This window comes from Tubulanus polymorphus, chromosome 11 (assembly GCF_964204645.1).
Source record: "Tubulanus polymorphus chromosome 11, tnTubPoly1.2, whole genome shotgun sequence".
Taxonomy (NCBI): Eukaryota; Metazoa; Nemertea; class Palaeonemertea; order Tubulaniformes; family Tubulanidae; genus Tubulanus; species Tubulanus polymorphus.
Genome location: NC_134035.1, coordinates 9948819 through 9974052, shown reverse-complemented (window position 1 = coordinate 9974052; position 25234 = coordinate 9948819). Strand labels below are relative to the sequence as shown.

At 38.8% G+C, this 25234-nt stretch overlaps 4 protein-coding genes across 4 annotated transcripts; all 4 read right to left on the bottom strand.

Moving 5' to 3' along the window:
* Window positions 1-3756: 3756 nt before the first annotated feature.
* LOC141913320 (trimethylamine monooxygenase-like) lies at window positions 3757-6075 on the bottom strand. The gene is made up of 6 exons (XM_074804824.1): window positions 5904-6075; window positions 5319-5486; window positions 4826-5044; window positions 4484-4734; window positions 4113-4399; window positions 3757-4039 (listed from the first exon to the last, which is right to left on the bottom strand). The coding sequence occupies exons 1-6, from the start codon at window positions 6073-6075 to the stop codon at window positions 3757-3759; spliced, it is 1380 nt and encodes a 459-aa protein (XP_074660925.1).
* Window positions 6076-6767: 692 nt separating this feature from the next.
* Window positions 6768-9945, bottom strand: LOC141912848 (trimethylamine monooxygenase-like). Its single transcript, XM_074804265.1, has 7 exons — window positions 9707-9945; window positions 9217-9409; window positions 8903-9070; window positions 8319-8537; window positions 7987-8237; window positions 7605-7891; window positions 6768-7524 (listed from the first exon to the last, which is right to left on the bottom strand). The coding sequence occupies exons 2-7, from the start codon at window positions 9386-9388 to the stop codon at window positions 7242-7244; spliced, it is 1380 nt and encodes a 459-aa protein (XP_074660366.1). The 5' UTR covers window positions 9389-9409; window positions 9707-9945; the 3' UTR covers window positions 6768-7241.
* Window positions 9946-10206: 261 nt separating this feature from the next.
* On the bottom strand, window positions 10207-16352 carry LOC141913056 (uncharacterized). The gene is made up of 12 exons (XM_074804495.1): window positions 16166-16352; window positions 15908-16075; window positions 15384-15602; window positions 14723-14973; window positions 14341-14627; window positions 13996-14257; window positions 12416-12611; window positions 12056-12223; window positions 11552-11770; window positions 11212-11462; window positions 10839-11125; window positions 10207-10760 (listed from the first exon to the last, which is right to left on the bottom strand). Exons 1-12 carry the CDS (start codon window positions 16335-16337, stop codon window positions 10478-10480), a joined length of 2763 nt encoding a protein of 920 aa, XP_074660596.1. The 5' UTR covers window positions 16338-16352; the 3' UTR covers window positions 10207-10477.
* A 3751-nt stretch (window positions 16353-20103) lies between these two features.
* On the bottom strand, window positions 20104-25174 carry LOC141912770 (uncharacterized). The gene is made up of 5 exons (XM_074804157.1): window positions 25069-25174; window positions 23410-24827; window positions 21766-23207; window positions 21352-21409; window positions 20104-20604 (listed from the first exon to the last, which is right to left on the bottom strand). Exons 2-4 carry the CDS (start codon window positions 24820-24822, stop codon window positions 21385-21387), a joined length of 2880 nt encoding a protein of 959 aa, XP_074660258.1. The 5' UTR covers window positions 24823-24827; window positions 25069-25174; the 3' UTR covers window positions 20104-20604; window positions 21352-21384.
* Window positions 25175-25234: the final 60 nt, after the last annotated feature.

Sequence of the window (25234 nt, the reverse complement as noted above, 5' to 3'; positions counted from 1 at the left end):
TTATATCAATTTCAGAAGAATAGCACTGCCGTCACCATAAAATGCGTGAACTGAATTTCGGGTATTACCGTATAATATATATATATATATATATATATATATATATATATATATATATATATATATATATATATATATATATTTATATATTTATATATATATATATATATATATATATATATATATATATATATATATATAGTACTGGGTACCAACTCTGGAAAGGGAAACATAGTGCAAGCCACGTGTGAACGGAAGTCCAGTCCGCCAATGTATCTGAATGTTTGGCCCTGTGCTTTGTTAACTGCATGTCATGGCAAAACAGGGGCGTAACTGGAATTACTCTTTCATACCTTTCAATCCGAAAACAATAACAGATCCGGCTATTTAATCTCGGTGATTCTTAGAAGAATGGATTGGCATGCTTTTCTTTGGGAAGTGGCGCTGTGGTGAGCTCGAATACATACAGTCTCCACTATTAGATTCCAGGCAGAGAGAGGAGGTCACCGGCGTCTCTGTAGTCAAAAGCCAAGCAACAGCTGATGCTCACCGCATCTGCAGTAATCTCCACCACATGTAATAGATCCCCCTACCCGTCCTGGCGGACGGGTAGATTATAATGAATCACTAAGGTGCGGATAAAAATAATATAATATATAGTAATATGTAATATAATATCATATTTATATATTTATTTATCGATATGAAATACACACTATAAGTCTGGCATTAGAAAAAAATATCAAAGAAGAGGAAAAGTATTAAATATTTCGCTGTAAACTATGTTTTTGGTTTGTTTGGGTGAGTACTGGGTACTCTGGAAATGGAAACATGGTGAATGCAATGTGTGAATGGTGAATTCCGGAAGTCCAGTCCAATGTACCTGAATGTTTGGCCCTGTGCTTTGTTAACTGCATGTCATGGCAAAACAGGGACGTAACTGGAATTACTCTTTCATACCTTTCAATCCGAAAACAATAACAGATCCGGCTATTAAATCTCGGTGATTCTTAGAAGAATGGATTGGCATGCTTTTCTTTGGGAAGAGGCGCTGTGGTGAGCTCGAATACATATAGTCTCCACTATTAGATTCCAGGCGTCTCTGTAGTCAAAAGCCAAGCAACAGCTGATGCTCATCGCATCGCAGTAATCTCCACTACGTGTATTAGATCCCCAGAATTGAGGTCACCCGCGTCTCTGTAGTCAAGCACACTATACAAAAACCGACGCTCAAATGTTTGTTTCGATCAGCGCGCGCAGTGACGTTACGCGGAGCGTCCAAACTTAAATGGTCCAAAAGTGTACCTAAACTTTATCGTATCGGCACGAAATCGATCCTAAAACACAGATCAGACCAACCTCTTTCAATTCATACCACTCAACGCGTAATCGAAGCCACACAAACAGAAATTACGCGTTACAAAGTTAAGACGCCTAGCCGCTTATAGTATAGATATTCTGATTGCTATAGTTTTTTTATAAACGACCATTAAGGCTTCACGTTTCCTCTGCAATTCACTGCACAAATTTATGCAACTACGCAAATTTATGTGTTTAGTTTTCACCACATTGAGACATCGAAAATCGAAGCTGAATTGAAAATTAACTAGAAATGACCCTGACTTCGTGAGCATGTTGATAACATTGGTCGTAACTGAGCTCTTAAAAGAATAGTAACTACTCTTGAATAGTGATGCAGGTCACATCTGCATTTCCAGCTACTACTTTTAAACACTGTCGATTTTCCTGTCACATCAAGCAGACTCATCTTCCTGATGAGAATGAATAGAGCGATTGACGATCTTCGTGCAAAACCTTTGTTCCCATTAGATCCAACTAATTTGAGCTTTTTCTTTTGAAAATTGACCTTTCTCTGACTCAATTGGCTCCCCCAGCTGGTCACTGAGTTTCAGGGTTGCTATTCCAGCACGCCACCCCCCAGTAACTCTCTAAGTAATGAAGCATTTTCAGTATTTCCGCTAATTGCTGTCATTTCTTCTGATTACAAAACATTTCGCGAAGTCGGTGACGAAAACTTTTTCTCATCGCGACATAAATAAATAAATTCGCGGATGCTGAAATTTTCCTCATCAAGTCTTTTACGCCGTCCAAATAAGGCCCAGTATCGGGTAACAGCAGAACGTTCTTGCCGTATATAAACACTAAGAAGTTGTTAATCGCACCGGACAAAAGTAGAGAGCGTTTTATCAAATGTATATAGCAAATAATAACTAAAGAAATCGTCAAACTTCGATCGTGTTTATTCCTAGAAGGAACTGTTGATGACGTAATGTGTTCTCTGGCTAATCTTGTACATTTCAGAATTACAATTATATTTATGGTAATAATGAAAATGGTGACGGATGGAATTATATGAAAAATTGGTGCATAAACGAATAACATGTAATAACGATAGTAAGTGTTTTTACTGAAAGCAGTTATCTTCATTGCCCATCTTTCGTGTCCAGTGCACGGATTGATAGACCTACGAGTCCATTTAAGAAAAAACGACTGCACCGACATCAAGGCAATAAATAAAGTTATAGCTACTACATTGATACAAGCTCGTTTCATTGAAATCAGTGTGCTGGCTTTCAGAGGCCACCGAACTACGATCAATCTGTCCACAGCAATCACCAGAATTAACAAATCAGCCACACCAGAAAAACGGAACCTTACTTGTTGCGTGTACGGGTAGAGTCTCTTCATAAAGTGGTTGAATTGTAAGGTATGGTCGAGTAATAACGTGTGACTGTACAATTCATTCTGGAAATCAAATACAAGATAAGACGCACACATACACACGTCAAGAATAGCCAGATATTTCAGATAAAAAATACTCGTATTTTTCCGTTTTTCCTTGCGCAGAATCACGAACGACAAAATGTTTCCGATAACGCCGAACACAGCGACGCTAGCGACGACCCAGTTCTTGATCTGGTAAAACAGGTTCAAGTTAAACGGTTTGTAGTCGGAATGATGGATGAATTTGCATCTAGAATGCGGTCTGAATCCTTTGATGGTTGTCGTAGCGACTGCGGTCCAATTCACACTGAAAGTCGCGTTCATCTCTAACTGTGAGTGACGTCTGAAAACTGCTGCAGTAGTTATGAATATTATTCCTCATTAAATCGGAAAGAGATCTCCTCTCGTTAAATATGATCCTCATTTTCCCCGGTAGAAATATTTCTTACATCATTAAAATTTATATCGATCATCAACTAGCGATAATCATAACACTAAACTCCCTGCGTAAATCCGAAGAATTATTTGGTTCAAAATGTTAAAATTCCTCATATATATATATCATCATCGTCATCATCGCTTCCCTTGTCAGAGCCCTAGTGCGCCTGGATCCTCCAATCACATTCTCCTAGCTGGATTTATAGGTGGAACTAGAGTCGTCAAGGTCCAGCTTAGGCCTAGATGAGTCAGTTTGTCTTCGGTGGTTTTCACCTGATAAACTAAATCTACAACTTAGGCCTACGATTCATTCTTGTTGTGCTATTGGATTTCCAGGTCACGCAGTGATTTACTCAAAATATCATCGCACTAAAATATAACAACTCATGTAATATGAAAAAATGCAATGATAAACTGAATATGATCTATAATGTGTTTGTATTTATTCTAAATAATAATAACAACCATGGTACAGTACGAGAAATATTCTCTAACCGTAATGTACTTGTACATAGAAACGAGGTAATCCATATTGAAAAGAAGGGTAACTCCAACTATTTCTTAATAATTGTGTTATCTAGAATTGAGGTATGATTGTAACGATAGATCGAAGTTCTGTAAGAAATCAGTGTGATGTGGAGGTGCTATTTTCCCAGTAACATTGCTACGAGCCTGGTAGTCTTTCGAGCCCGTGTATGGCTTTTCTAGAAAATGTGGTAGATATTTCAACATAATTCCCCTGCCGTCCAGATTATAGCCGTATTTAGCTTCATCTGCAATGTCGAGTATATATTCCGTTTGGAATTCAAGGACGCTGTAAAATGTACACTTCGGCGGTGACAATTCCGCTTCCATTCTGCAATACAAGGAAACATATTATCATCCAAAACTTATTCACTCAAATCTTAGAAAATGCACCGAAAATTTACCTATCTCGCCAATGTTTAATGTCCGCTTGCATGGCTTCGCGTGTAGGTAATTTGATGTCGCCAATGATAACTCGTAGAGCCCACAAAGCTTGGGCGTCAAACATCGTAAATGAGTACAGCTGATCTTGAGCACCGATATAGAACAGCCTATTATTGGCACTTTTCATCCACAAAGTTCCCTTGTATAGATTATCAGGATAAAACAGATTCGCGCTTTTCAATTTTAGATCATTATCCATATAAGGGTAATGGTGTTTGTAGCCAGTTGCTAGAATAATCGTGTCGACCTGAAAATGAATTTAGTCTATATTGAATACATTTAGATTGGCAGAAACCTAACTCGCATGGAGAGAGTTAGACATAACACCTACATCAGCGGTTGTTCCATCTTTGAAATGAACAGTTTTCCCGACGACTTTAGTCAGAATAGGTCTTGTAGTAATATTTTCAGGCACTATCAGTTCTTGTTTGTAATGACGATAGGAAATGATGATACTGCTCGCTCCGTACTTGTGCAGCTGCAGAGAAGTGTCATCTGCCGACAGATTGCCTCCGACAATGAGGACGTTTTGGTCTTTAAGGTGTGTCATATCACGCATTTCAACAGTATGCAGAATTCGACCTAATATGAAGACGATAGAAACCATCTTTAAGCAGGAATCGCTTCAAACAACTGAAATAATTGAAGCATGGAATCAATGGTATAGCTTTACCAGGAAAAGTTTCGAATCCTTCGTAATGAGGTATATTTGGATATGAAAAATGACCGGTGGCGTTGATGACGAAATCAAATGTTTGAACGGGTAACAATAAATCATTGGACACATCTCTCATCACAACCGTAAAATCATCTGAGTTCGGATTGTATGTAACTGTGTGAGCTACCGTTTCGAATTTAATGAAACGACGCACGCTTTTCATGTTCCATCGACCTACAATTAAAGACATTATATTGAACAACAAACTGATAGGAAATTACTTTTTTGTGAGAAGGAAATACGCAACAAAGTTGGCGGAACTTTTCAACTCAATATGCCCCGGCCACTTCAAAATTTCTATTATGCGAATGTCCCGATTTTCTCATTAAATCCAAACCTATCGGTAATTTTTACCAGCGGAATTTTCTCGTGTATAATTCACGAAGTAAATTATTAATAACCAGAATTAATAGGTATGCTAAGTTGGTGTAAAACTGGATTTCCTTACCGTTCAAATAGTCAAAGATTGCGTCCCTAGGTAGAAATGATGGAACTGGTTTACCGAAATGTTCTTCAAAAGAATAATCGTGGAATTCAAACGAAAGTTCTTTCGGGCTGTTTGCAACAAGCTGTTTGTACATCGGACTGTGGACATTTTCACCGTTCTCATCGAGACCTGAGTGGAAACGTGATACAAATGAAGAGCAATTCGTTGATTTTCAACTGGATAATCATCAAGCCATAGTTCCATTGGTCGAAGGTATGATGAAATAGACGGATAGATATTATATTTCGAGTCAGACAGTTCATTTAATCAATGATTTATCTCAGATTGAATCATTCACCATGGAACCAGTTGTATATTGTATGGTTTGATTTCACTTAAGTTCAAATTTAGGTCAAATCCTACTGTGGATTTGTGAAAACTGTGGAAAAGGTTCGATATACCGCTCTTGAATGTCAACACTATGAACTTAAGTTTGTCGATAAAGTAAGCGTTAATTAAGGACGAAGACACCCATTAAATTATGGAATTGGTTCCTCTTGATGAGGGGTTCGACCATTAGAGGATATGAAAAGATAATTCACCGACCTGTTCTCCAAGTGGTAGTGTTCCACAATCCACCCCAGTTACTTTGTTTCTCAATGCAAACTACATCGGGTACATCAACTCCTTCAAGACGAAGTTTCTCCAAATGACACAGAAAACTCATTCCAGAAGGTCCAGCGCCGATGACGCAAACTCGTTTCTTCGAGGAGCTCATATTACTGTAATAGGACTGTCTCTATAGGATGGAAACATACGATTCAAGAGAACTCTATGATGAACACGCATTGGATCGAAGCGCGAATAGCTGTCCTAATTATCCATGAACTAGGCCTTGAACCGAGCTACTGTTTTCAGCTTATGTAGGTTAATTGGATAGATTTTCACGAAAATTTGTTCGTTGTGTTTTTGTTTAAATTTCCGATATAACTATTAGCAACAAGTTAGTTTTCTTAATTTCTCTTATCATTTGAATTCAATCCAACAGAAGGTTTACTCCTTTATTTATCTAATACTTATCGAAAATACGCGCACAAAAATAATCCTTTCCATTTTTCCGTCGTTCCCTTCCATTTAAAACCGTACAGTAGGAATTTCTTTGAACTTTTAAGTTAAATCCCTTATCCTTTTTTTCGAAAGGTCCATACTCCAATGCAAAAAAGGCCTTCTCCCACTTCAATTAACATAAAGTTTGATTTCTACAGAATGTTCAATATAAGCATACTTCAATCGTCTTACCGTTTGGAAAGTATCACAGAGAAGATCCAGTGTAGATTGCACGAATACGAGTTACTTCTTCAATATCAGGCATAAAAATAGCACAAATAGGTGGACAAAAGTTGATTCAATATCAATTTCAATGGAACAGCGAAAATGAAATGCGTGAACTGAGCTTCGAGGAAATCTGTCTTGTTTTATTATAAGCCAATATGTCAGATAAAGAGATTCCGATATTTGTATATATATGATATATACATATGCCGTATATTGTATTTATCTACTTTTTATCGGAATGTACATTATTCTATGTTAGCCCCGTGTCATGGTTTAAGGATTAAACAGACTGAGATCACCGCCGGCTGACACTATCAAACTCGATATCATCGTTTGTTAATTATCCGTAAATTCATGTCTGTTTTTACATCATTCATCAACAAGCAGTGTCATCCATTATATCATAACTTATGAAATATGGTAAATTCAATTAATAAACTGAATACATGTAATGACATTATACATTAGTATTTTTTTCTAAAGGATAGCAACGACCATCGTACAGTACGAGAGAATTTCGCTAACCGTAATCTACTTCTACTTCTACATAAAGACGAATTCATCCATTGTCAAAAGAAGGGCAACTTCAACTATTTCTTGACATTTTTGTTATTTAGAATTGAGGTATGATTGCAACGATAGGTCGTAGTTCTGTAGGAAATCGGTGTGATGCAGGGGTGCTATTTTCCCAGTTACGATACTACGGGCCTGGAAGTCTTTCGAGCCCGTGTATGGCTTTTCTAGAAAATGTGGTAGATATTCCAACATCATTTCTCGGCCGTCCAGATTATAGCCGTATTTAGCTTCATCTGCTACATCAAGTGTGTATTCCGTTTGGAACTCGAGAATGCTGTAAAATGAACGCTTCGGCGGTGACAATTCCGCTTCCATTCTGCAATATATGAGCCCAAGAAAATTAGTATCGTCCAAAAACTAAACATTTAAATCTTAGAAGATTCACTGAAAATTTACCTATCTCGCCAATGTTTAATATCCGCTTGCATGGCTTCGCGTGAAGGTAATTTGACGTCACCAATTATAACTCGTAGAGCCCACAAAGCTTGGGCGTCGAACATCGTAAACGAATACAGAATATCTTGAGCGCCGATATAGAACAGCCTATTATTGGCACTTTTCATCCACAAAATACCCTTGTATAAATTATCAGGATAAAACAGATTCGCGCTTTTCAATTTGAGATCATTATCCATATAAGGGTAATGGTGTTTGTACCCAGTTGCTAGAATAATCGTGTCGACCTATAAGAAAACCAATTTAGTCAATATTGAATACATTTAGATTAACAGAATCATACATTATAACTCGCATCGAGACAGTTAGACATTACACCTACATCAGCGGTTGTTCCATCTTTGAAATGAACAGTTTTCCCGACGACTTTAGTCGGAATAGGTTTCGTAGTAATATTTTCAGGTACTATCAGTTCTAGTTTGTAATGACGATAGGATATGATGATATCTTTCGCTCCGTACTTGTACAACTGCAGAGAAGTATCATCTGCTGAGAAATTACCCCCAATAATAAGAACGTTTTGGTCTTTAAAGTGTGTCATATCACGCATTTCAACTGTATGCAGAATTCGACCTAATAGAAAAATAATGAAACATCTTTAAGCAGGTGTCGCTTCAAACAACTGAAATAATTGAAGCAATGGTATAGCTTTACCAGGGAAAGTTTCGAATCCTTCGTAATGAGGTATATTTGGATATGAATAATGACCGGTGGCGTTGATGACGAAATCAAATGTTTGAGCGGGTAACAATAAATCAATGGACACATCTCTCATCACAACCGTAAAATCATCTGAGTTCGGATTGTATGTAACTGTGTGAGCTACCGTTTCAAATTTAATGAAACGACGCACGTTTTTCATGTTCCATCGACCTACAATTAAATATACATACATTATAGACATATTCACGTGTAATCTACAGTATAATATTGAACAATTTTCTAATAGGAAATTACTTTTTTTTGTGAGAAGGACATTCGTAACAAAGTCGCCCAAACCTTTTGAATTGTATTCCCAGGACACCTCAAATTAAGATTACGCTAACTCTTTTATTTCCAGTTACGTTCGACCCGATTCTTTTTTAACTAATTCAATCCTATCAGTTACTTTAAGCGGTGAATTTTCCTAAAATCTTTCATTTTCTTGTATTCAATTCACGGAGTAAATCATCAGCAACCCAGAAGTTAATCAACTGATTATACTTAGGTGCTAAACCTAATTTCAACCAGTTTCTTACCGTTCAAATAGTCGAAGACTACTTCTCTGGGTAGAAACGATGGAACTGGTTTACCAAAATGTTCTTCAAAAGAATAATCATGGAACTCAAACGAAAGTTCTTTCGGGCTGTTTGCAACAAGCTGCTTGTACATCGGACTGTGGACATTTTCGCCGTTCTCATCGAGACCTGAATTAGTTTAGACACGTTACAGATGAAGGGGAATTCAAATGATTCTCAATCAGGTCAGAGTTCCACAGGTCGGATGTATGATGAAACAGATAAACAATAAGGTATTCGACCAATAGAGGATATGAAAACGATAATTCACCGACCTGTTCTCCAAGTGGTAGAGTTCCACAATCCACCCCAGTTACTTTGTTTCTCAATGCAAACTACATCGGGTACATCGACTCCTTCAAGACGAAGTTTCTCCAATTGACACAGAAAACACATTCCAGAAGGTCCAGCGCCGATGACGCAAACTCGTTTCTTCGAGGAGCTCATATTACTGTAATACGACTGTCTCTATAGAATGGAAACATACGATTCAAAAGAACCCTTTGACGAACACGTAATGGATTGAAGCACGAAAACCTCGAAAGCAGGAAAAAAATCTCCTTATTTTCCCCTTTTTCCCTTCCAATTTCAAAACCTACAATAGGATTTTTTTTCTTCAGATTTTTCAATTCATTCCCTTCTCCATTTTTTTCTCCAAAGGTCCGTACTCCAATTGAAAAAAGGCCTTCGGTCAAAATTGGGTTCACATATACAAAGTTTAATTTTTACTGAAAAATTAAAGTAAGCTTGCTTCAATTCTCTTACCGTTTGGAAAGTATCAGAGATCTCCTGTAGACTGCACGAACACGATTCGGTGCTATATTATGTCATATAAACTAGGCATAAAATGAGCAAAAATAGGTTGACAAAAAGTTGATTTATATCAATTTCGAAAGAATAGTACTGCCCTCACCATAGAATGCGTGAATTGAGCTTCGAGGAAATCTGTCTGGTTTTATTACATGCCAATTTTTTAGATAGATTCCAATCCTTGCACTGCCCTATATAGTATTTATCTACGTTTTATCAGTATGTACATTATTTTATTTCGGTGCAATTTCATAGATCAAGAACTTATCTTACTTGTATCGTCACCGGTAGACGCAATAAACTCGACATCATCGTTTGTTTATTAGCCATAAATTCGTGTCTGTTTCTCATTCACCAACAAGCAGCAGCATCCATTATATTTAATTTATGACTTATGATGAAATATGAAAAATGCATGAAATAACTGAATATGATCTATTTACAGACCACGATACAGTAACAAAAAATATCAACTAACAACCCGTAATCTACTTCTACATAAAAAACGAATTCATCCATACTGAAAAGAAGTAACTCTAACTATTTCTAAGCAGCATCCATTATGTCACAACGCATTGAATATGAGAAACGCAAGAGATAAACTGAATAATTTATTTGTAAATGATAATATCGATCATATTTCATCATGTAATCTACTTCGCGATAAAATCTAACCGATCGATACTAAGAAGGGTCACTCCGACTATGTATTTCTGGATGTTTTTGTTATTTAGAATTGAGGTATGATTGCAACGATAGGTCGAAGTTCTGTAAGAAATGAGTGTGATGGGGGGGTGTTATTTTCCCAGTTACAATACTACGGGCCTGGAAGTCCTTCGAGTCAGTGTATGGCTTTTCTAGCAAATGTGGTAGATATTTCAATAACATTTCTCGGCCGTCCAGATTATAGCCGTATTTAGCTTCATCTGCTACATCAAGTATATATTCCGTTTGGAATTCAAGGACGTTGTATAATGAACATTTCGGCGGTGACAATTCCGCTTCCATTCTGCAATATAACAAACCGAGGAAAAAACGTTGTCATCCAAAACTAATCATTCAAATCGTAGATGCACCGAAAATTTACCTATCTCGCCAATGTTTAATGTCCGCTTGCATGGCTTCGCGTGAAGGTAATTTGACGTCACCACTGATAACTCGTAGAGCCCACAAAGCTTGGGCGTCGAACATCGTAAATGTGTACATCTGATCTTGGGCACCGATATAGAACAGCCTATTATTGGCACTTTTCATCCACAAAATACCCTTGTACAAATTATCAGGATAAAACAGATTTGCGCTTTTCAATTTCAGATCGTTGTCCATATAAGGGTAATGGTGTTTGTAGCCAGTTGCTAGAATGATCGTGTCGACCTGAAAAGGAATTTAGTCTATATTGAATACATTTAGATTGACAGAATCATACATTATAACTCGAGAGAGTTAGACATCACACCTACATCAGCGGTCGTTCCATCTTTGAAATGAACAGTTTTCCCAATGACTTTAGTCAGAATAGGTTTTGTAGTAATATTTTCAGGTACTATCAGTTCTTGTTTGTAATGACGATAGGAAATGATGATACTATTCGCTCCGTACTTGTGCAGCTGCAGAGAAGTGTCATCTGCCGATGCACTGCCTCCAATAATAAGGACGTTTTGGCCTTTAAAGTGTGTCATATCACGCATTTCAACTGTGTGTAGAATACGACCTAATAAAAAGACGATAAAAATCATCTCTCAGCAGGTATCGCTTCAAACAACTGAAATAATTGAAGTAAGCGAATAATGGTAGCTTTACCAGGGAAAGTTTCAAATCCTTCGTAATGAGGTATATTTGGATATGAATAATGACCGGTCGCGTTGATGACGAAATCAAATGTTTGAACGCGTAACAATAAATCATTGGACACATCTCTCATCACAACCGTAAAATCATCTGAGTTCGGATTGTATGTAACCGTGTGAGCTACCGTTTCAAATTTAATGAAACGACGCACGTTTTTCATGCTCCATCGACCTACAATTAAACATATATACATTATAGACATACTCACGTATAATCTACAGTATAATATTGAACAATTTTCTTATAGGAAAATACTTTTTTGAGAAGGAAACGCGATATAAAGATATTTATTTTCAGAAAAGTCGGTCCCGATTCTTTTTTAACTAATCCAATCCTATCGGTAATTTTTACCAGTGAATTTGCTTCCAATCTTTCATTTTCTTTCAGACTATTCACGAAGTAGATTATCAACTGATTATACTTAGATGGTAAACCGATATTCAACCATTTTCTCACCGTTCAAATAGTCGAACATCAATTCCCTGGGTACGAATGATGGAACTGGTTTACCGAAATGTCCTTCAAATGAATAATCATGGAATTCACATGTACATTCTTTCGGAATGTTTGTTATAAGCTGTTTGTACATCGGACTGTGGACATTTTCACCATTCTCATCAAGACCTGATAAAAAGCAGATCGATAAAATAGTTTACGCAAGTCACTCAGGTTATTTTATCTGAATTAAACAATAATCAGGGGACAACTTCCTGCTCTCAAATATGGAAGGAGACTCTGCAATATTTTAGAACTAGTTCCTCTATGTAAGAGGTACGTATTCGACCAAAAAGGATATCGAAAAGATAATTCACGGACCTGTTCTCCAAGTGGTAGTGTTCCACAATCCACCCCAGTTACTTTGTTTCTCAATGCAAACTACATCGGGTACATCGACTCCTTCAAGACGACGAAGTTTCTCCAAATGACACAGAAAACTCATTCCAGAAGGTCCAGCGCCGATGACGCAAACTCGTTTCTTCGAGGAGCTCATAATACTGCAAAAGGACTGTCTCTAAAGGATGGAAACCGATTCAAAAGAACTCTATGATGAACACGCATTGGATTGAAGCGCGAATAGCCGTAGATATTATTCGTGATAGGATTCGTGATCTAAGCCTCGATAAAAACTAGTTCTTGTACTCATATCAACACTTATAGGAACAAGCAAATGTAGGTTATCGCATTCATGATTGCGAGGCCGAATCTACAATTTTGTATGGAAAGTGTGTAAGGTAATTTCATACAAATGTCTTACCGTTTTGGAAATTATCGGAGGAGTCCCAATCTGTGCAGACTGCACGAAATCAACTGTTACTCGTTCAATCATTTGTTGTGGAAATCAGGCAAAAATGGTAAAACTAGCTTTAAACGATCGGCATCAGTTTCATAAGACACGCAAAGTAACAAACGAACTTTGCAGAAATCTGTCTGTAGGCAAAGAGTGTTTGTACAGCCGTACTTATGTATCTATTAGTCTATTTATCGGTTATCAAGGCGCTATTCTATTCTTACCACCCTCTCTCCTAATGTAACGGAACGAATATTATAATAAATGATTGAACAACGATGACAAAATTAGATTTGAATTTCAATCGAAAGTTGCAAAACTGACGATTTAACGCTTATATTTCAACCACGACTAGTCGTGTTTCTTGTGCTTTTTTGACATGGATGTGAATTCCGCTTGGCACATTCCAATCTCGAACTATCTTTTCCGTACGATTTCTCGTCGAAATAGTTTCTGTATTTGCCGCTTTTCTTGCAGACGACCTGCGGTTGACAACACGATTGGTAAGATTCTTTGATGATGAACGAGTCGACCATGTGACAGTGATTCTTCTGGTTTTTCTTAAGTGTTGCTGCGACGTTACACGGATGGTCCATGTCCATTGCGAAGGCGGGACATCTAAATAGAATCGATTCAAATGATTAACCGTTGAAATACAGTCGATTGTGAATCGCATCTCTCAGGGGTATGCGATAGATTGCGATCCTTGTACTGCGTTATATAGTATTCATCTACTTTTTTATCAGTTTGTACATTTTTTCATTTCGGACCAATTTCATAGATCAAGGATTTATCAGACTGGTATCGTCGCCGGTTGACACTGTAAACTCGACTTCATCGTTTGTTTATTAGCCGTAAATTCATGTCTGTTTCTACACCATTCGCCGACGCGCAGCGTCCATTATATCATAACTTATGAAATATGAAAAACGCGATGATTAAACTGAAAAGGATTTACTTACAGACCACGATACAGCAACGAGAAATATCCACTAACCGTAATCTACTTCTACTACATAAAAACTAATTCATTCATACTGAAAAGAAGGGTAACTCTCACTATTTTTAGATACGTACGTACATTTTGTTATTTAGAATTAAGGTATGATTGCAATGATAGATCGAAGTTCTGTAAGAAATGAGTGTGATGTGGAGGTGCTATTCTCCCAGTTACATTGCTACGGGCCTGAAAGTCCTTCGAGTCAGTGAATGGCTTTTCTAGCAAATGTGGTAGATATTTCAACATAATTCCCCTGCCGTCCAGATTATAGCCGTATTTAGCTTCATCTGCTACATCAAGTGTGTATTCCGTTTGGAACTCGAGAATGCTGTAAAATGTACAGTTCGGCGGTGACAATCCCGCTTCCATTCTGCAACATAACAAACCAAGGAAAAAACATTATCATCCAAAAACTAATCATTCAAATATCAGAAGATGCAGCGATAAATTAACCTGTCTCGCCAATATTTAATGTCCGCTTGCATGGCTTCGCGTGAAGGTAATTTGACGTCGCCAATGATAACTCGTAGAGCCCACAATGCTTGGGCGTCGAACATCGTAAATGTGTACATCTGATCTTGGGCACCGATATAGAACAGCCTATTATTGGCACTTTTCATCCACAAAATACCCTTGTACAAATTATCAGGATAATACAGATTTGCGCTTTTTAATTTCAGATCATTATCCATATAAGGGTAGTGGTGTTTGTACCCAGTTGCTAGAATAATCGTGTCGACCTACAAGAAAATGAATTTAGCCAGGATCGAATGCATTTAGATTTTGAGAATCATACATTATAACTCGCATCGAGACAGTTAGACATAACACCTACATCAGCGGTTGTTCCATCTTTGAAATGAACAGTTTTCCCGACGACTTTAGTCCGAATTGGTCTTGTAGTAATATTTTCAGGCAATATCAGATCTTTTTTGTAATGACGATAGGAAATGATAATACTGTTTGCTCCGTACTTGTACAACTGCAGAGAAGTGTCAACAGCCGATCGACTGTTTCCGACTATGAGGACGTTTTGGTCCTTGAAGTGTGTCATATCACGCATTTCAACTGTGTGTATAATGCGACCTAATGAAAATATGGTGAAACGCAGGTGAGTTGTCGCTGCAATGTACAACATATATACACTGAAAACATTTATTGGTCGCCGGTGCCACCGCGGATATACTTTACAAGCGACTCAAAACATTTAACGTTGAAACTCTGAATGGTCCAATTGTAGGTTTGAACGGCATCTAAGCTTTGTTTGGTAGAAATGATTTTTAAAGCTTTGGGTTCGCTGCCGCACATGAGTCGGTTGTAAGACTACCCAATGCGATGTTGTAACAAGCGTTTAGTAGACAGTGCCAATCCTCGTTATCACAGCTTCATTTGCTTCAATTTCTCGTGTATTGATACCACTATTCGCCTAGAGGATGGGTAAATCTCTAGTATATAACTGAAGAAATTGAAGTAAGCAAACAATGGTATAGCTTTACCAGGGAAAGTTTCGAATCCTTCGTAATGAGGTATATTTGGATATGAAAAATGACCGGTGGCGTTGATGACGAAGTCGAATGTTTGAGCGGGTAACAATAAATCATTGGACACATCTCTCATCACAACCGTAAAATCATCTGAGTTCGGATTGTATGTAACCGTGTGAGCAACTGTTTCAAATTTGATGAAACGACGCACGTTTTTCATGCTCCATCGACCTACAATAGAAAGTTCTGTAATGTATTGATTCATTTATCTATTTGCTTCATATCATGAAGGTCCATATATAAATAATTCATACAAAATGTATTTCATATATTTAATGTACACAAAGATAAATAGGATGTACTTGAATTTTATTGAAAAGAACTGCATCTAATTAGTGACTTAATGAAAACCAATAGGTATTAATTGGAAAATCAGTTGACGTAATAAACCCAGAAGCTAATCAGCTGACTATTCTATTCTGATAGTTAGGCTGTATAATTGGAAAACAAGCCGAATATCTGCAATATCTTCTTACCGTTCAAATAGTCGAACATTAATTCCCTGGGTACGAATGATGGAACTGGTTTACCGAAATGTTCTTCGAATGAGTAATCGTGAAATTCACACGAAACTTCTTTTGGGCTGTTTGTGATAAGCTGCTTGTACATCGGACTGTGGACGTTTTCACCGTTCTCATCGAGACCTGATAGATAGATCATACCTCCAGTCATTGTGTTAATTCATGCATTCTGTTGAACAATATTATAATTCATCATCAAGATAATTCACCGACCTGTTCTCCAAGTGGTAGTGTTCCACAATCCACCCCAGTTACTTTGTTTCTCAATGCAAACTACATCGGGTACATCGACTCCTTCAAGACGAGGTTTCTCCAAATGGCACAGAAAACTCATTCCAGAAGGTCCAGCGCCGATGACGCAAACTCGTTTCTTCGAGGAGCTCATATTACTGTAATACGACTGTCTGTATAGAATGGAAACATACGATTCAAAAGAACCCTTTGTCGAACACGCAATGGATTGAAGCGCGAATAGCCGTTGTAATTGCTAGACTTCGATAAAAACTAGTTTTCTTGTACTTATATCAACGCTTATAGGAACAAGCAAATGTAGGTTATCGCATTGAAGCCCCTCCTTTTGAATACTCGGAACACAATCCAGCTCCCCTAAATTCTGCCAAAAACGATTTTGAAGTGGCGACAAAAGTCGGCAGAAAAAAATATTGGATTTCTGATGGGTTAGGCCTAATATAAGCCTAGAAACTAGTTCTTGCACATCATGCAGATGTGCTATCAAAAATTATTGGAAATCTTGCATTTAGGCATTACATATCGTAATCAGGAACAGAGCAGATTCACTGCAAACCCTCAATCATGTCATAGCATTACATGCATTCTTCTCAAATCAGTATTCGTGAGTGATGTCGATGAATCTATAACTTGTATATGAAAAGTGTGTGTACGTTCAATTGTCTTACCGTTTTGTAAATTATCGGAGGAGTCCCAATCTGTGCAGACTGCACGAAACCAACTGTTGCTCGTTCAATGATATCTCCTGAGAGATTGTTGTGGAAATCAGGCAAAAATAGCAAAAATAGCCATTAACGATCGGAATCAGTTTCAACCCTAATAGTGCAACTCACGCATAATCATAAACGAGTTTTGAAGAAATTTTGTGTGTAGAGGCAAAGAGGGTTTGCACTGCCGTATTTATGCATCTGTTCTATCGACGGTAGTACGCGCTATTCTACTCTCACCACCCTCTCTCATAACGTAACGGAATGAATATTACGATAAATGATTGAACAACGACGACAAAATTTCATTGGAATTTCAATCGAAAGTTGCAAAACTGACGATTTAACGCTTATATTTCAACCACGACTAGTCGTGTTTCTTGTGCTTTTTTGACATGGATATGAATTCTTGGCACATTCGCTTCGCACTTTCCAATCTCGAACTATCTTTTCCGTACGATTTCTCGTCGAAATATTTTCTGTATTTGCCGCTTTTCTTGCAGACGACCTGCGGTTGACAACACGATTCGTAAGATTCTTTGATGACGAACGAGTCGACCTTGTGGCAGTGATTCTTCTGGTTTTTCTTAAGTGTTGCTGCGACGAGGCACGGATGGCCCATGTCCATTGCGAAGGCGGAACATCTAAATAGAATCGATTCAAATGATTAACCGTTAGAATACACTCGATTGTGAATCGCATCTCTCTCAGTGGTATGCGCATTCCTGAGTGTCGCTATCTTCACGGTTGATTTTGTAAAAGGATTCGTCATATTTTAAAATGCGAAGATGGAAGACAATAATGGTCAGGGTGCAGGGAACGTTTTGATGTTGAAATAAGAAATTATTCCTCGCATGATTCATTGATTAATTCTGTCCCGTACAAACACACTACACCTGCCGAGAACCAAGCAGGGGTTTGATTTTGAAATAAATCCAGTGATTTTGAAGTAATATATATACATATATACATTTAACATATATACACTTTTTCCTTTATTGAAGTAGCGGTACATAAATTGAAATCACGTTTGTTCCGGTTCGTGTAAACGCAATCTTCCAACTAACTAGACTAAACCGACAAGCGACTGATATCTGAGTTTGTAGAAAAGCAAGAAGAAACTTACCCAGCGCATTGACCGGATTTTCTATCTAGCTCACAGGTACAATCTTCACAATTCTCGTTGACAAACCTACTGTATTCATTTCGTTTTCGGTGCGTTTCATCCGGGAAAATGGATTTGCAACCCTCTACAAAAATGCAAATAGAATATACGTTTTTTAGTCTTAGGCTAGAAACATTGATACCTTGTTTCTCATTTCAGCTGAGCTTAAAGTTGACCCGGCCGGCCACCTATCTACCCTGCGTACATTACCTTCTTCTAAAATATTAAAGCTAACAATAACAGACCCGGCAGCTATAGAAATGAACTGATCACAAATTCATATCGCGATTCATAAAATGACGCGGTAGATTAGCAGAACAAAGGTATCATTTATTAATTGCCTAATCAAACGATTTGGCAATTGAATAATACCTCATTGACTGATCGTGTTTCTATTTGATGCCAAGTTAATTTGTATAGTACACAGGAACACGGATTTATGTTCATGATACGACGCTAGCCTATATAGGAAGCATTGAGACAGAGATGCCCCGGCCCTCAAATAGGGTTCTATCAGGCGTCTCTTAGTGTATGGATAACTAGAAATCGCATTAAAGCTACGCAATGAGATCATCGCTTTCCTATTGAAAATCTATACGGCACAATGATTTCCGAACGAATATCTTCAATCGTGATAAGTTTACGCATTTTATCAAATCTTAAATTTGAAACTACTTACTTTTGTCTAAAATGTAAACGTATCCATTCGCGAAATAAAACGTGCACAAGACGATGGTCAGAGAGCTCAGTAAAAACGACGCGGCCATTCTTCTGAATCGAATGAGTTCGCCTGATCGGTTCGGAGATTAATGAGACAAATCATGGTTTTATCATCACGTAATCGCGTAAAAACGATGATCGATTTCTCCGCAGAAACAAAACATATGCGGACAAAAGGAGTGATATTTGACGAGCATTATATTTCGCCGTTAGATTTTGCGTGACTACTCAAATGAGAAAAATTGATCTTCGTAGCAAAAAAAAATAATGTTCAACACATCAAATGCAGCTGGCCCGTGATACCCGACATCTGAAATACAACGATCATTTAAAAAGGAATAATAAAAATCCCCGCCATCAAAATTCAAAGACCGTTAGACTGTTAGACGAAGTTCAAGTGTTCGATGATTATGCATTTGCACCTGGTTAACGCGATTCTGTTTAGGTCGAAACCCGTTTATTAAGATTATTTCCAGCATTTACCAGCTAATATATTTATATCAATCAAGCTTTCGATAATGCGAAACCCGTTAAACACGACAATTTCACTTTTGCCCACAAAATTCTTATATCAACGAGGTTCTACTGTAGTACATAACCTAGTTGTTATTTCTTCTATACTATTTTGAAAATATGAAACGGTCAAAGATGATCAACGAAAGATGTCATGATATCAAACAAGATTCATCATATTCTTCATTTCTTATTCGTCTACATTTTATCTTTTCATCAGTAGAAATTATAAATTATAGACACGCGGCACGACACGCGAGCGTGTTTGCGATCGTCAGCTATTCAAACAAAAAGCGATATTAAACATGATGAAATTAAAAAATCAAACGACATCCGATCTTGTTCACATCTGTAGGACGCTCGTATCCTCCGCGGCCAAGACCACATGTTTTGTTTTGCATATGGACACTAATCTAACATCCTAACTTGTGGCACCAATTTAAGACGCGCGGGGGTCTTTTATGACTAAAGCGAACACTCCTCTTGCATTTTTATGATTATATGATTCTGTATTTTCAAGATAAGACACGACGAACCTCTCGATGGTCCATTTTTTATTAACAATAATGATACATGATACATACATAATATACCCATATAATGTTATATATATATATATATATATATATATATATATATATATATATATATATATATATATATATATATATATATATATATATATATATATATATATATATATATATATATATATATATATATATATATATATATATATATATATATATATATATATATATATATATATATATATATATATATATATATAACGACGATATTGTTACATAAAGGGGTTTCTACTAGAAATCAACCCAAATAAACGCATTCCATGTCACGCTTCCTATATGTTTATTCCAGATAGGAAATAGAAGCGGTCTATTTCCCAAAAGAATTTTCGAAAATTAATAAAAAGTCAAACGTAAAAACTTCATAGTTTATATCTACATAACTTTTTCAAGCTCAAACATTCTTCTTCATGAAACAGTGGTGGAAGTCCCGTCCCAACTATTTGCTTTTCACTAATATCCGACTTGTTTTGTTCGAAAGCGAAAGAAAAATCGATTTCTTCCAGTAAAAATGATCTCCACATTTCTGCGAAGTTTATTCATTTTTCGGCCAATCGGAATTTCCCGGCATCCACATGAAAATGAAAATGATGGATTTATTTCGGAAAATGAAATATTCTCTTCCGAATCCGTATTCTAGCTATAACGCGCGGTGATGTGTTAGTACGCCCCTCACAGTCCTCCGCAGTTTATTGCTTCGCTTGAAAAATGCTGAAATTATAAAAGAATAGAATCTTACATGAAAGCCTCCGTGTACGTACTTAAATATAGACGCAAAGAGACAAACTCAAAGTAAACGTAAATCATAATTTGATAAAAGAAAATTGTGTTTCGATTCTTTGAAGTTTAATCACTGGGTTATAGGTCAATCCCATCAAAGGTGGAGCGTACCGAAAAAAACGCCTTTCTTCGACAATAACGATACGTGTTTTCTCGAGTTCCTTGTTCAAATAAATCGTACGTACGGAATTTAGAGCGAAGAATAAAACGGCTAATGAGTATAAATCTGAAAGATTGCCAGCCAATTCGGAGAATCGTTAATTTGAACTTTCTAGTTAGTGGCGTGTTCTCGATTGTGAACATGAATGGTTTCATATCGAGGGCTTTTTTAGAACTAATTTCTTTCATCGATGTCCAAATCATGTTGTCTATACCTCGTCACCTTATTATCAGAGACTTGTATGGCGAATGGCGCTGATTATGTTCATAAGTATGCGTGTATTTTTACACGATGAATGAATATATAAGTGAATGAAACCACAGTAAAGGATCGCCTTCCAGATCTCATTATGTTTAATCTCACTCGATTTAAGTGGAAACCGCTGATCATAGCTTCAGGGAATGAACGTGTAATAAAAAAGAAAAAAAATGGGCCAACCATATTATCGCATTGAATACAGTATTCAAGTTTTTTGAAATGCTGTTCGGTATAAAACCGCTAACAGCGGTTTCGCTTACCCACAAAAATGTTCTCAAGTCAGTCTTTTTGTTCTACAATGCCACGAGATCTTCATTCCTAGCAGAAAAAATAGATAAGAATCATTGTAAAACATATTCCAGTCGGCGGAATTAGGGGAGTGGACTGGGTGGACTGCTCCACTCCCCTCACTATTCGAATGTGTCTTTTAAAAAGTCTGGAATTTAGAAATTAGATTTTGAAAAAAAACGAAAAGTGAATCCAAACAGGCCCTTAGGTCCTTATTTGTCCTTAAATATCTGAGGGAGATCCACCAAAACCTTCACCAATGTCCCTCTCACAGCCCTCGCATTGCCAAGTCTGCCCTTTTCAAATAAAGTGCCCTTGCCAATTTGCAGGTCTACCCTTCCGATGCTTTCAAGTATGTTATCAATCATATGACTGAGTATACTTACCATGGTTCTTGTTTGATGTTATGTTGTGATATTGGTGGACTGTATCTTATCGGGCGATAGTTCTTACTGTACAGGTTACCATTACCAGCGGCGATCTGTCTTGTATTTGCGGCTGCGTAGTCGGCGGGAGGCAACACTTGGCCGTTAGATAGATATTCCCTGAAAGTGTTCGCATCCCTCGCAGGCGCCAATGCCGGTTCGATGTTGACGTTGTTCGTCGATTCGATGGTTAGATTCGTCGGTAGAACCTGTAACACGGGTTTATCGTTGTTCGCCATTGCTCTCATTAACGAGTTCGAATAGGCAAACACGGTGGATCTGTTGTTACCAGTAACCGGGTCGGCTGACCGCGGCTCTTTTTGCGGTACGGCCAATTCTGGCTCAATATGCAGGGTTTCGGGTACCGATCGAGACAGGTTTGGAGTTCGCGGCAAATTCTTATTCTCATCCGCGCTTATAGTTCGTTGTCTGTACTTTCTTCTTTGATTTCGTATGTAATGGCCATCGGGAGCGGAGTGTTGCTGGTGTTTAGCGCGGCGGCTTGAGACGGGTGTGTTTTGCTGTCGTCTAGTGTCGGTCGCCCTCAAATAATCCGGTTCCGAATCGTCGACCCACTCGGCGCCTGCGCGGTCGGTCAAGTATTCCTCGTACTCTTCGGAACCGGACGAGAACGATGAAATTCTACTAGAAGGAAATCCTCTATCGTATTGTATATCGTGTTTCAGTGAGTTCCAGTTGTGCACGTAATTCGGATCGCTGCGACTTTTCATCTTACGGTGATAAATTTCTTGATCGTCGGGTTTTCGTCGGTGGCGCCTCCTATGACGGTCGGACCTGCCACCGTCTTCAGCGGGCATTATGAACTGTCGATTCGCGTTCACGTACGGTCTGTGCCCGTACTGTACAGCCGCAGCGGGCGGTAGGAAATATTCGTACGGATAATCCGAGGTCATCGGGTACATAACCGGTCGCGGAGGTTGCCCGTAAATCACTTGACCTTCGTTGGCCAAATGAACCGGTATGGATTTGTATATCTTGTCGATCATGACGCCCGGTACATGAGCGGGAATTGCTCTGTGGTTGTAGTAGTAGTTGTCCACGTCTGAATGCGGGTGATAGCGATGGTCGTGAGGCGTCGCGAACTGGACTCTTCGACTCCGGCTCTCGCTGTCGCTACCGTCGCCGCTGCTAAAAACCCCGCGTACCGATCTCCTCTCTTTCGAGCCGAGAGTTCCTTTACCGAGGGAGTTGAACGCGTTCTTCACCGACCGTTTCAACGCGCGGAGACTCGAAGCGGCTTTCGAGACGCTGGATTTCCGTTTGCTGGTCGTCGAAGCGCCGCCCTCCGAAACCATGCTTTCTTGGCTTTTACTGCGACAATGACGTAAACTGCCGAAACTAGCCTCTGCGGTCTTTATCTTAACACCGGGAGTGTACATTACCTGACAACAAAACGACACATTAACATTAGCATTAGTTTACTTAACTGGACAACTATTACCTGACAAATAAATCATAAAGACAGTTCTACCCTTAAAGATTCATTTGGGCAGAAACAAACAAAACTTTGCTCGACTGGTCTTCGCCATTGTATTCTTATAATGTTTACTAATACGCTATTAGTACATTTAGTTTTGTACTTACTTCTTCGACGGAATTGGAGCGTGGTGTATGCGGTTGACTGTATCTTTCATAATCCGCCCTTTCTTCGCCGTACGATATATCATCATCGAGTTTCTGAAGTACGTCATCCGGTGTCCAGTCGTTGTCTGGTTCATCTCGATGATCGGTTACTGTTGGCTTCGCGGCTGGTTTCGCAATGTCTATCAAATTGATAACCGTGCCTAATTCCCCGTTGTCTGCGCTGCTGGTTTTGGATGATGTCACCTCCGCATCTTTTGGCGTTTCCGAAATCAGATTCTGCTTTCGTTGTTCATGCTTTCCGTTCATTTCTACGTTATTGGCATCGTGAATATCTCCTGGCGTTTTTTCGGACGATTTTTCGGCGCGTTTCCCTTTTATTTCGGCGAGTTGTTGCTTCACCGTCTCGAGTTTTTCGATCAATGTTTTGTTTTTGAACAATTTAACGTGGTCGTCGATTTGGTCGCTGCTTTTGCGTTTATCTTTTCCGCGGCAGGCCTGCGCCAGCTCCTCACGGAACAGATCGTGCGGATCGGTGGATACCTTCGGTTTCGGAGCGACTACAACCGATGGTCGTCTGCTTCGTGTCTTCACCGCTTCGAGTATCTCCGATTGTAAATCCGCGCTTAATTTTCGCGAATCGCGCGATTTATTCGTCGTCGAATTTATTTTCGGGCTTTCGTTGTTGACGGTAAAGCTTTGCGGTGATTGAAAAACGTTATGATTTTGTAATTGCGCCGCTGTAGGCCCATCCAAAGGCGGAGGCCTCGGTACAGGTTGGACATTCTGCCGTATATCAGATCGATTATGCGCAGTCTCTGGTCGAAAGTAATCTCTATTCGGTGTTTCGTATCCGTAGTCTTTTAACCGTTCAACATTTTTCAAATTCGACGAAGTAGCGACGTTTTCTTTCAGTAGCGTCGGATTTTCATACGTTCGACTATTAGCCCGCGGAGGGGGTGGTCGCTTGGGAGCGGGGCTTTTACCGCTAGGTGGAGGGGGTGCCCGATATTTCTTTCTGCCAGCGACATTCGCTTCACCCCTCGCTCTTATCGCGCCATTCGCGTTTCTCGAAATACCCGTCGAATCGGCGGCGAACTTAACGTCAGCTTGCGGTTCACCGCCATTTTGCCGGTAGGTCTGATAAACCTTCTGGAAGTATACGTCCCTGTAGGCATCTATATTCTTGCCATCGTACACGTTTTGTAGCTCTTCGTCGGTCATCCAGCCGTCCGCCTCGCTGATCGTCCTCGGTTTTTGCACGCGTTTCAGCGGTTTCGTCGGTATCTCGCTCGGCAAAACGAGATTGCTGGGAATCTTGTAGGCGGGTGGAGCGGGCGGGGCCGGAGGAGCCCGCGTCCTGCTGGAGAATTCAAACTCGGGACTGTGCTCTCCTGGTCCGAGGTTGTTGCCCATTTTGCCTGAAATGATATGCTAATCGATTATCAAAATGTCTGTATCTATAGTCTGAATGAGCGAGTATGAAAATGTCCGCCTCGGATGATGAAGGAAGGCCTTTATTGAAAATCACTGTTAAGTCTTCACACATTCGCGTAAATTCCAGAGTTCTTGTACGGTTTTTTGGAACGCTATCAAACATTTCACGACATATAACGATCGGTGAATCTTTAGTTGAAAGAATAACCCGATTACACAACTTACCGTTCACTTCCTATCTATATATCCGTCTGACTATCCCCGATAACGACATTTTCTACAAGGCGTTGACGACGAAGACGAATTCCCATGATCTCACCACCAGTTTGCCCTACTGATCATATAATTGATCGAGTTCACCTAAAACCTGTAGTTGAATGTAATAAAAACG